Here is a 13,328-nt window from a genome sequence, read left to right as displayed (position 1 = left end):
AGCTTTAACTGAGTCCACTGTCCCGACAGACATTGATGTTGACCAGTTTCAAGCCCGAATTGGACATCTAGCTGTTTCCCAACACGTTGCCTTTTCTGATAACGATATTTCTCCTGATAAGCTCCCTCATAATGATCCTTTACATCTTGAAGTCTTTGTCCATAATTGCAAGATCCGACAAGTCTTGATAGATGGCGGAGCAGGTCTTAACATCTGTACCTTGAGAGTGGTCATTGGTCTTGGTTATACAGAAAATGACATTGATTCTTCCAGAAGAATAACAATCAAAGCATATGATGATGCTGAGCGTCCATCTAAAGGGGTAATTTCATTGCCTATCAGAGTCAGTCCAGTGACAGAAAACACTTTCCTGCAAGTCCTAGACCTTGATCTCCCTTACAATATGATTCTTGGCCGTCCGTGGATCCACGCAATGAAAGCAGTTCCATCTACTTATCATCAGTGTTTAAAATATCCTTACAATGGGACTGAGATAACAATTCCAGGAGACCGTAATCCATTTCAATTTTGTGCTAATCTAAAGGATTCCTCGAAGCAACAAGTCCCAGTCAATAGGGAGGCCCACTCACATAATTATGTGGATCCTAATGAATTGTTAGATGCTGTCAAAGGAAAATTGAAGATACAGGACCAAGGATGTGGAGAGTATTCAATGGCTCAAACATTCCTCATTGGGAATTTACCGATATCTCCAAAATTACATGGCAAACCACATTTGTTGCAAAAGGAACCTAAGATAGTCATTCAATATCAGCCCCCCACTACATTTACAAGATGGGGTGAACTTGACAAGGAAACTTTGGATGATGATGTCATAGATTGGCTTTATAAGGATCCAACTGAGACACCACCTGTCAGGTTGCCGGTGGAGTGGTATGGCAAAGGGTTTACTATGCTGCAGAAAAAGAGATATGATGGCTGCAGTGGCTTGGGCCCTGACAAGAAAGGAAGACTAGAACCTATTATACCCACAATGCGACCTCCAACTTTAGGGTTAGGTTTTGTACCATTGCGAATTGGACCCTCGTCTACCAAAGTGACCACGTGTAGAAAGGGGCGTGACTCTGATGATGAAACAACACCTGAGGATACCCGACCCGAAACTAATTCCAATGAATGGGAATGGAGTTCCTTTTCTTCTAGCTCCTATGCCCTCGAAGATATTTTCCTTGACCCCGATGATTTGCCCATGGAAGACAAACATGAAATAACTCCCCCACCCAAAACCGTAAGGCACTCTCTGATCATGAAAAAGTAAAAATAAAAGACGTACCTGCGGGTGAAAACCTCTCTGAGGCGCCCAAAGGTGGAAGATTGGACATACCCCTATCAAGTCAGGATAAATCAACATTGCTTGTGGAAATGACCGAAGAGATAAATTTGGGTACACCTGACAACCCTAAGGTCATTCATTTTGCTGCTTCTCTATCAAAACAAGAAAGAATAGATTTTGTCAATTTCTTTCTTGAGAAGAAGATCAGTTTTGCATGGTCCTATGCAGATATGCCCGGCCTTGATCCAGAATTAGTCCTCCATCACTTGCCATTAAAATCAGATGCCAAGCCCGTCAAACAAAAACTCAGAAAGATGCATCCCCAGGTGGCTCTCTTGGTTAAGGTAGAACTAAAAAAATTATTAGATGTGGGCTTTATCAGACCTATTGATTATGCAGACTGGATTTCAAATTTGGTACCAGTTAGCAAAGTAACTGGGGGCATCAGAATCTATACGGATTTTAGGGATCTCAATAAAGCATGCGCTAAAGATGACTTTCCACTGCCAAATATCGACATCATAGTTGACATGACTGCCGGATATGAGATGCTATCATTGATGGATGGCTTTTCTGGATATAATCAAATTCGTATTGCTCCTAAAGATCAACATAAGACTGCATTCACATGTGCTTGGGGTACCTACTGCTAGAATGTGATGCCCTTTGGTCTTAAAAATGCTAGCGCAACATATCAAACAGCTATGACGACAATTTTCCATGATTTTATGCATACTTTGATGGAAGACTATGTTGATGACCTATTATGCAAATCTGTCACAAGAGATAGTCATCTAGCCATCCTTGGCCCAATCTTTGATCGAATGGAAACCTACAAGCTCAGACTCAACCCAAAGAAATGTGTCTTTGGTGTCACAACCGACAAATTATTAGGGTACATTGTTTCTCACAGAGGCATCGAAGTAGACCCTGCAAAGGTTAAAGCAATAATGGATATGCCTCCTTCCAATCTCCGTCAACTAAGAAGTCTGCAAGGAAAGCTACAATCAATCCGTCGGTTTATAGCTCAATTGGCAGACAAATGTCATCCCTTCCAGCATTTATTGCATAAAGGTGTCACTTTTAAATGGACTGAGCAATGTCAATCAGCATTTCAAACTCTCAAGGATTATCTGCTGTCGCCACCTATTCTGATGCCTCCTATAGATGGGAAGCCATTCATATTGTATATTTCTGCAACTGAAACGGCATTGGGAGTTCTCTTAGCCCAACAGGATGAGAAAGGCAAAGAACGGGCTATTTATTATATCAGTCGGACACTAGTAGGCTATGAGCTGAATTATTCAACTATTGAACGGGCATGTTTAGCAGTGGTATTTGCAACACAGAAGCTTCGACACTATATGTTAAATCATCAGACATTGCTAGTTGCAAAAATTGATCCCTTGAAATACTTGCTTAACAGGGCAGCTTTGACAGGTCGCCTAGCAAAGTGGGTTATGATCCTAAGTGAGTTTGATATTGAGTACATTGAGAGAAAGGCAATAAAAGGACAAATCATAGCGGCTCAACTTGCAGAGGCACCTATTCATGATGATCATCCACTGTTGACAGATTTTCCAGATGAATCAGTCTTTGCTCTCACATCTTCTAATGAATGGAGGTTATATTTTGATGGATCCCATACCAAATTCGGGTCCGGAGCAGGTATATTGTTTGTCACCCCTCAAGGTGATGCTATTCCCAAATCCTACAGAATAACTTTCCATTGCACCAATAATATTGCAGAATACGAAGCTTTGGTCACAGGACTCCAAATAGCGATCCACTAGAACATCACACATTTGCAAGTCTATGGAGATTCCCAGTTAGTCATCCGTCAAGTGAATGATGACTACGACACAAAAGATGAAAAGCTTATTCCCTACAAGCATATGGTGGATTTCTTCAAAACAAAATTTACGGCTATCCATTTCAATCAAGTTCCAAGAATTCAAAACAAGTCGGCAGATGCTATGGCAACTATTGCTTCCATGTTAAATATGCCCCATAATATGGGCAGATGTGAATTTTTGGTCGAACAGTTGCTTGTCCCTTCTTTTGAAATTTCGACAGCAGATGTGATGTGTGTTCTTGTTGGTCCTAATTCCCCGTGGTACAATGACATCTATCAATATTTGAAATCCCAAACCTTACCACCTAACCTTTCCTCTAACCAATGGCGAGCCTTCATCCGCCAGACAGCCAAATATGTCATCATCGTAGATACCCTTTACCGTCGTTCCTTTGACCACACCCTCCTCAGGTGTTTGGATTCTGACGAGGCACAAACGGCTTTACACGAGGTTCATGATGGTATATGTGGGGGCCATTTCAATGGTCTGAGTCTAGCTAAAAAATTGATTCGTGCTGGGTATTATTGACCCACTATGGAAAAGGATGTTCATGATTTTGTCAAGAAATGCTACAAATGCCAAATCCATGGAAATTACATTCATGCGCTAGCCCAAGAGCTTCATTCTGTCATATCTCCGTGGCCCTTTTCTCAATGGGGATTGGATCTTATTGGTAAGATTCACCCAACATCTGCAAATGGACATAAGTTTATCATCATAGCCACCGAGTATTTTACAAAATGGATCAAGGCTATCCCTATGACCTATATCACTGGTGTGCAAATTTCAAAATTTCTACTGAATTATATCATCTGCAGATATGGGATTCCTCTTGCAATAGTCACAGAAAATGGCCGTCCATTCAAGAATAAAGATGTCAAGGAACTCTGTGAAAAGTTTCACATCCAACACCGTTTCTCCAGTCCCTACTATCCACAAGGTAATGGTCAAGCTGAAGCATCAAATAAAACCATTATTAAGATCCTGAAAAAGGTAGTCAATGACGCTAGTCGAGATTGGCATGTACAGTTGAATCCAGCACTATGGGCTTATCGCACTTCTATCCGCACACCTACTGGCACAACACCTTATTCCTTGGTGTATGGTGCAGAAGCCATTTTACCCTTGGAAGTGGAAATTCCCTCTTTGCGTGTTTCCCTGCAAAATTTGATTGATGATGAGACGCACAGAGTCTCTCGGTTGCATTAGCTTGAGATGTTAGATGAGAAACGTCAGACAGCCTTGACACATTTGCAAGCATATCAAAACCGTCTCCGTCGCTCTTATAATAAGAAGGTCAAAGGGCGACACTTCGAAGTGGGAGATCTGGTTTTAAAGGCAAACCCCAAGAATACACAATCTAATGACATCATCAAAGGAAAATTTGAGCCTAATTGGGTTGGACCTTTCATAGTTACTGCAGCCTATGGTTTGGGGGCATATCAGCTTGCAACCCCCGACGGTGAACCTTTGTCAGATCCTGTAAATAGTATGCACCTTTGAAAGTACTGGACATAGTTTTCTATCAGCAGTTCTTCAAATATGATCCTGAAAAAATACAAAAAAATCAAAAAGCTCAAAAAATACAAAAAAAAAAAAAAAAAATCCAACAAAAGAAAAGAAAAGAAAAGAAATTATAAAAAATAAAAAAATTAAAAATTAAAAATTAAAAAAAAAAAGTAAAGAAAAATAATTCGCCCTCTAGTGAAAACCTGGCAAACAGGCGCTTTGGGCAAGTACCATGGTGAAAACCTGGCAAACAGGCGCCATGTGTAAAAGATTATTGCTCCGTCATCTATCATGACCCCTAGCTATACTTTCCCCCCGCAGGTTTATCACACTTATCCTTGACCTGACCCAATGTTCTGTTCCAGGCCTGTGATTGGTCAACATCATTGTCTTGCATACTCAGGTTTCCAGTCCTTGTGCATATGTTTCGGTCCTGGTCGCTATATATGTCTTTCAACTGTTCATTGGGTGCGCGCCCCTTGTCATGATTAATTACTGGAGCTTTCAAATCAAATGATGTCCTGAAATAATCAAAAAAAATTAAAAAATGTCCTGAAATAATTCAAAAACATTCAAATAATGTCCTGAAAAAAATCCAAAAAAAATCAAATAATGTCTTGAAAAAAACGAACAAAAAAATTTCCAAACATCAAAATCCAAAAACAATTTCTTTAGCATTTTGCATTTTGTCAATAAATGATCCCTTTGTGCATAGACAGATCGCTGAGCATACATCCAACGACAATCGATCAAACATCTGTGTAGACAACAAACAGATAACATGTTACAACACTGCGCTTTACTGAAATCACGCATTAATAGATGAACTTTTCAATCAAACCAGACATTCAAACTGATCACAATTGTCATATCAATCAATCAACATCAATATCATTTGTCCTTGTCACTATTATCATGGGTCTTATATAGGGTGTGGTATACTCGAAACCAGACTGTGTCCTGTCTTAGACGGGGTACCGCATTCCTTGAAACCAGACAACATGATCATTCCTATTTTCCACTTTTGACAATGACAATCAGACTGTTTGTTTGACTTGGTTGAATTTGTGCATCTTATCTTTTTACTAATTTATCTTTGGCTTCGATCATGTTCCTATGTTGCTCGATGATGTCACTGAGTGATTTAGAGTGACCGGGATGGTTCATGGTCCCTTTCCTTTTTTTTTTTTTGTCGTGTTTGCTGTTTGTGGAATGTTTGTCACAAACTGGGGCAACTATATCATTGGGTGTCTGTGATAAGTACGTTCGCTTTGTGAACGCCGCACAGACCTCGATCCTTGATGTATGCACCCTAGGACGCTTCACTCATTCCTTGTGTGCGATGTGTCTGTCTTTTGCAAAAGGGGGTGCGTTCCAGCTCTGGCCTTCAATGCCATGATGCTCTACATCCGCTTTGCTACAATAAATAAAAGTTCTCACCTACTTATGTGCATTTGTAAAAGCAAGTTTTCCTTCATCTCTAACTGTCCTCCGTCTAATTTCTGTTTACTAACATTTCTTCCGTCAGTCTTGGCAGTCCGTTCGAACCTATCGTCTTATGTCATTCTTATCGATCACTTGGCCTCTTTTCTGGATTTTTCTAGCCAATTCCTCGAGGGGGCATGCATATGTCATTGTTATTGTCTGGGGCATTTTCATTATTGTTCTTTGAAACAACGCTTAGAATCGCATTGTCTCAAAGAGGGGCAAAATGTAGACATCTAAAAATGGTCAACGCTTGCGGAGTCATACTTTAACATTTGCGCATTGCCTTATTTTAGGGTTTTTGCGTCGCATTAACATTTCTTCTATGTTGCGCACTTGGTCTTTATCATTTGCGAGCATCGAGTCCTTCTTCTGCATTCCATTTTTCTCGCTTTCGAATTTGGTCTTGTCGATAACAATCTTCAGTCATGATTTTGGTCGATCTTATCCTGTCGCATCGATGTGCGTGCTCATTTATCATCATTTTGGACATCGTCAATCCTAATCGATGATAGAATTAGGGTTTTGTCCTCTTGTTAATTTTGTCATTTTGCTATCGATTTGTCATCGATCCTTGTCCTCTTGTCAATCTTGTCATTTTGCGATCGATTTGTCATCGATCCTCGTCAATCTCGTCAATCTCGTCATTTTGCGATTGATTCGTCATCGATCCTTGTCCTTGTCCAATTTTGTCATTTTGCGATCGATTCGTCATCGATCCTTGTCCTCTTTAATCATGTCAATTGGCGCTTTTCAATTTGATCTCCTTGTCAATCTTGGTCAATTTGTCATTGATTTTTGTCAACCAATTTTAATCATTTATCAACATTGGTCCTTTGTCAGTCAGAATCATGATCATAATCGACCCTACATCAATTATCTTTTGTCAAGACCTAATTGTCGTCCTTGCATTTCTAATTCATCTTCTAGGATTTTATGATTTATTCATTTAATCTTGATTGTCATTTTCCCTCTAGGTTAAATAATTTATTTATTTATCCCAAGTCTTCTTGTCACAATTAAATATTATTTAATTGGCTAATTAATTCCCCCTCTTTTTGTGAATTAATTAATGAATGAAAAATTATTAATTAATTCACCTAATTTTCTAATTTCATCAATTCCTCATTTCTAATTTTCCTAATTCCTAATTTCCACCTCATTTTCTAATTTGCTAAATTCAATTTCCACCTAATCAATTCCTCTCTAGTCTCTCCCTATTTTTGTGCTTCGGTGGAAGCATGAATTTCTCATGCGTCATACCATTGGCATAGCAAGATGTCATAAGCTTTTAGTCCTCTAACCTTTGCATTGGCAATATGTCATAATTCATGACATAGAAGGTGTCATAACCTTCTTCCTTCAACTCAATTTTGCCACTTTTGAAATCAATTGCCTCTAATATCAATTTCATGCTAATCTTGTCCTCTCTCCAATTTGTCTATAAATTGGATGAGTTTCATCAATCAAAGGATCAATCACGCTTCTAGTATCCTTACGCTGTCATCCCATCTTGTCAATCTTGCTTTCATATTATGCCTATGCACTTGTAGGTGAGATCCACAAACACACTAATTTGAAGGAGAAAGAAGGACAATGGAGAATTCTGGAGGAGATATTCGCGTTTGTAATGGTTTGCATTTGGTTTGAATGTCTTATTTTCAATATCTCTATTGAATGTTTTTAGGATTTCTTATCATTGCAATCTAGTTTTCGTGATTGAGCTAGTTAATGTTTATATTGCTTTGATGAATTCCAAATTTCTATCTACAGGTTTTGTTGTTTATATGATGCTATGTGACATGCTAATATTAATTCATGCTTATAGGCTGCATATATATATAATTTACATGTTTTTGTACTAACGAACCCAAACCCCTTTTCAAAATTTTGCCGTACCGGCGTACCGGGTTCTTCGAACCCGAACCGGTGCCCGAACCCGAACCGGTAACTTAGGTTTTGAACTATATTAATATAAAAAAAAAATCTTTGTAAAAGTCTCTTGGCATAATTGAGATAATAAAGACATATTCATTGCTGGGTTTTTCACCTTCAAGAGGAAGGTTTCCCCGGGGTATATATTGTGTAATTGTGTGTGAATCTTTGTCTATCTAATCTGATCATAAAACTTAACACCCCAGATTTCTTGCTAACATACATTTTTTAGCAGCAGCATTTAGGGATGGAAAGCAAGCTTTCATTGTTTTAAGACCCAAAAAAGCCCTAGTGTTAATAGGGTAAAGCTTTTGTATTTTCTATGGCTGATCCAGGATATTGTTGCCAGGGTGGTTGCACAGGGTATACAGTTTTGGTTGATAGGTTTATTATTTCAATTGTTAGGTTGAACAGCTAGAGGATGCATATTTGTGGTGTTATATTTCTGTTGGCTAAACTAGTCTGTCCTCTTCTAGTTGACTTGGAGGATATGAGTTTATTCAGTTTTTGTAATATGTATAGTTTCAGTTAATACTTATGGGTTATGGATGAAAGCCCCAATAAAACCCTAAACTTACTGATCAAACTAAACTACACATAATGTCTATTGTTTTAAAATGTTTAAACCTTATTCATACAAAAACACTCTTCAAAAAAGGTCAGCTTGGAGAGCTTTTAGTGGATGGACATAGACTTTATTCTAACAGCCCCGTGATCCTGTACTTTTTTAGCTTCTTTTTGCATTTTACCTGCTCTTCACTTTGATCTGTAATACCAAGCAGAATCTCCCCATAGCCGCATAAACCTGTTTGGATGGCCTTGACAACCTGCATTGGGCTCCTACAGCTCTTCAAATGCTGAATAGAATGAAAACAAGGCTGCGGACAGTAATTTCTTAAGACTCAACCAAATTCTAAACAAAAACTTCAAGCCAAGGGTGTAAATGCAAGGAATGCAATACACAAAGGGGAGTTCTCTTCTTGAATCATGTGGAAAGAAACATTATTAAAGAATGTTAACTTTATATTATTACCAAATATATGTGGCTTGAAAACTAATCCTTTCAATAAAACTAAGCTTGGATTATCTAAGTTCATGCATTTGAGCAAGACATTAGAAACTAACAAAGAAAAACAACAAATAAAAACAAGTTTTATCTGCAGCCTTTAGATTCAACAATTTTTGAATATTTTCCTTCAAACCCTACAAGTGGAGCAACATTGGTGTACAGTAAAATAATATTAGTTTTACAACAGAAAGGGTAGTTTACTTATTTTAGTGTTCAAAATGAAATTTCTGGCATGGCCATTTTTAAAATCTCAACTATTCTACTGAAACTCTGAAAAAAAATCGACTTAAGACTCATACCATATAGAATCTCAATTTTCTATTAACAAAGGAATAATGTATATGGTATATTCAGATTAGACAATGGCAAGTAACAGACAACTGGTTCATGCAGTGATGTCCTTTGTATAGGACTTCAGTAGTTTCTTAAACAACCATGCCCCTTAAAACCTTTCTTCCATTACTATTGCCATGTCTTTCAGGAACTCTTTCGGTAAACCATACCATGAAGTGCCACAGAATGCATATAAGTCCAGTCTTATCACCTATTTTGTTAGTCACATGCAATTTTGAGCTTGCTTACAGCAGTAGCTGTCAGTTTATTTACATAAATAATAATAAACAAATTACCAGGACTTTCAAAGTAAGGAAAAAATACAAACAACAACCAACCTATTTGTTGACGCAACCACAACCACTCTCTCCAAAGACTCTAATGAAGTTTTGGCACCATCCATGAGAGTAAGAAGTTGGGCAACTATGCGGGACTCTTGTTCTCGTCTGTAATATTCAGTTATAATTTGCACAAAGAAGCCACCAACTTTAGTTCAAAATCAAACTCAAAATTCTGTGACAATTCAAAGTAGTTCCGAAAAGAGCACATTGAACCAGCCTATCTACTTCATATAAGTCTGAAATCAAAGGTCACTATCCATACCTGGAATTGCGATGAGGACAAAGGGCATCAATCTCATCAATAAATATAATGGCTGGTCTACCTGCTACCACTTGAGATGATGCTTCGGAAAATGCATCCCGCAAAATCTTTTCACTTTCTCCAGCATATGCCCTGTGAATGAGACCTGCACTGTAAATGCAATACAATTAGTAAAACTCCTCTCATAATAAAAGAAATGCATTTAAGTGAAATAAAATGGATGGACATCAACTGACAGTATGGCAGATATAAAATTTGAATGGGCCATAATGTAGGGCATCTGTTTACAAGTTTCATAAAATGCAAAGTCAAAAAAAATTGTATGCAAATAGTCTGCTAAGCTACTGAATTTAAACATCATGATTTTCTCTAATGTAATAAAACTTGTTTTGCATGGCAAAAGAACAATTTGCACCTACAATATATTTTAAGAAAAATCATATGCACTCCATTCTTTTCTAAACAACAAGATTTAACATTCTCTCCACGAATGAACACTGTTTATTCTAACTGACAGTAATGGACTTTGTTGGGTTGGTTGTCGTCCAGCTATCCCATATTTTTATAACAATGAAAATGCACAATGAAATTATATATTTGACCTACACTCACACTAAACTCAAAACATTCTTGAGGCTTTGCATCACTCAACAAACAAGTACATGTGTAATGTCCCCTTTTTGGGACATTAGAAAATCGATTAAATTATTAAGTTTTAAGTTGTCAAAACATAATAACTCTAAAGGCAACTTAATTTAATTATTTATTAAAGCAGATTTAAGTGACTTTTATGTCAACATCAAATTATAAAATAAAGTCACTTTATTATTATAGGGGAATTCCAATAGACAGGCAGAGGATATGTGAAGAGTCATAGGAATGTGCTACTTAAGTACATGGAGAGACTCATTTTGATATGCCTGGTTTATGCTTGGTTATTGTTCTCTCTTGGAAAATTATGGGAAGCTTGGGCTTTCAGCAGGTTTGAGAATGCAAACCCTCGAGCTTGGAGGCAGTGGACGGAATCCCATTGTAAGTTGGAGATATCACTTAGGTGTCTCACTTTGTGCTTCAAGTTCATATTGTTGGTAATTCCAATCTGACTGTAAATTCTGTGGCTGAGATTGGATATTTCTGTTGTTTTTTCTACTGAAGATTTAATGGCAATATTCATATGATTTTCAAAGCTTGTTCGAAACTACAATTAAAGTTTTAAATTGAAAATTGTTTGCAAAATATTGGATGTTTTGGAGATTAAATTCTTGCAGATTGTTCATGAACTTCTTGTGAAACAAATTTAGAGTAATCTAAATTAAAATCCATAGGGGGATATTATAGTGGTATCAGAGCAGTGTATTCTGCCAGCCTATGAGGTTTTTATAAATGTCAGATACAAATTTATAGGGAAAGAAAAATCGTTATTCTGAAGATTTTATTTGTCATGAGTCTGTAGTATTATTTCTAGTGCACAACTCATTCCCTAAGGAGTCAATTTGGTTGTCGGGTGTAAAATTGCTCCTAAAAGTTTTGACGCGGAGTCTAGTCAAAGGATTAATATTTGCTTGAGGCATCAATTTATTAGGTGATTTAAGGGAATATAGTGTGTCCATATCATATAAGAGTGATTGCAAAGGTTATCAAGGATTCGTGGTATGCATCAATAAAACGGCAGTTTTTAATAAGTTCGTGGCAATTCATTTAATCGCACTCTCTCTATATCTCGTGGTATGTTCCTAGTTTGCATCAAGAAAAATAATAATAATAATTGAAAGAGTTGCAGTAGATGGCAAAAAAGGAGTTTCGCGTCATATTAATGAAAATTATTTTGGTTGCATAAATTGTCTAAACTTTGTAATTGCGTGAATTCATTCATTCCTCTTTAGTGTCAAAGTTTGAAGACGAATTTCCTGAGCTGAAAGATGTCGCATAAAAAGCCGCACAATATTCCTCTGGTTTTTTCCTTGCCTGGCATTTATTGAAACCTAACGTTCATTCTAGATGAAGAAACTGTTAGTGTAGGTGTATGCGGGAAAAGCGGGTCGATAGAACTCAAAATGCTTTATTTTCTCTTATGTTAGGGAATAATTATTTTTCCTACACATTATTAAGCTTGCTTAGGTTATAATACAATGGTTAGGGTGAGGACATGTGGCATAATCCTACATTCACATGTGTCATTCACACCCACATTTGAGTGGTTGAATGTCACACCCTCTTTTGAATTTATTAGCCACCTCCCCATAACCATTTCTTGTCTTTACCTGAGTTGGCATAACCATGTATTTGGCATTTACCAAGTAGGTAAAACTCCCTCCTATTTTGGGCTACATGGAGTTATTATTCCTCGTGGTCTTATATGCCCATATTTTTCTATATGAACAAGTCCTCACCTCTCCCTAGCCTAAGTACTGAGTATCAAAACACTAGCTCAGATTGTGAGTCTAGTTCAGTGCTAGGAGAGTGCTGAGTTTTGTTCAACTCTTGGATTCTTGGCTTGCTTTCCTTCAGTCACATTGATCTTGGGTGGCTTCACAACTAAATTTAACATGGTATCAGAGCTAGGTGAGTTGTGGGTTAGCATTCTTTTAGAATCTAGAATCATTTCATTCCTGAAAGCATAGTATGATTTTTGTTGCATCCGGTGATGTTTTGAAGAGTCAGAAAAGCTTAAAGGAATTATAGCTTCTAGGGGGTTCCTGTTTCTTGCTTATTAGTGCAGGTGTTTTGGAGCTTCCTGGAGCAAAACTGAGCTCACCATTGAGTTCAAAGCAGACGAGAATGTCAGATTTGCCTTTTGTTTCGTCCAAATCGGACAACGGATGCAAAATTGATGAAGGTGTGAAGCACAACTTTCATTAGCAGATCCGGAAGGCGGCTGATATTTCGATGCATTTTGAGGTCAAATGGACAGCACCAACGCATCCAGAAGGCCCAAAAACACTAAGATTGATTGTCAATTCATCAATTTTGGTGATAGTCAAATTTAAAGGAAATTTTTTTTTTGCAAATGAGCCCTATGGTCCACGTGCATAGTACGGTACGAATTTGACATTTTCTTTTTAAAAAAATATATATATTCCTGCCATTAAAAACAAATAACATTCAAAAAAATATTTGTTATATTATAAAAATATTGGCAGGTTTTTTTAATCATCCTAAAAATTGAAAAGTTTATTATAAACGCTTTTGAAAAAGAAAAATATAAAACAAAGTTTTTTTAAAAGTCAAAGGGTCCCACTTGGGC

General features: G+C 37.4%; 1 protein-coding gene across 3 annotated transcripts in view; it reads right to left on the bottom strand.

Moving 5' to 3' along the window:
• LOC131066310 (cell division control protein 48 homolog B) overlaps positions 1-13,328 on the bottom strand; it is a 212,131-nt gene that overhangs the window by 177,696 nt on the left and 21,107 nt on the right. For all 3 annotated transcript variants that reach the window (XM_058001041.2, XM_058001042.2, XM_058001040.1), the window contains 2 exons: positions 10,085-10,234; positions 9,820-9,927 (listed from right to left, as the gene is read on the bottom strand). In XM_058001041.2, coding sequence (XP_057857024.1) covers positions 9,820-9,927; positions 10,085-10,234 — 258 coding nt within the window. The remainder of the gene's footprint in view (positions 1-9,819; positions 9,928-10,084; positions 10,235-13,328) is intronic.

Source organism: Cryptomeria japonica, chromosome 8 (genome assembly GCF_030272615.1).
Source record: "Cryptomeria japonica chromosome 8, Sugi_1.0, whole genome shotgun sequence".
Lineage (NCBI taxonomy): Eukaryota > Viridiplantae > Streptophyta > Pinopsida > Cupressales > Cupressaceae > Cryptomeria > Cryptomeria japonica.
The sequence above is the reverse complement of the archived record's forward strand: the minus strand, read 5'-3'. Positions and strand labels throughout refer to the sequence as shown.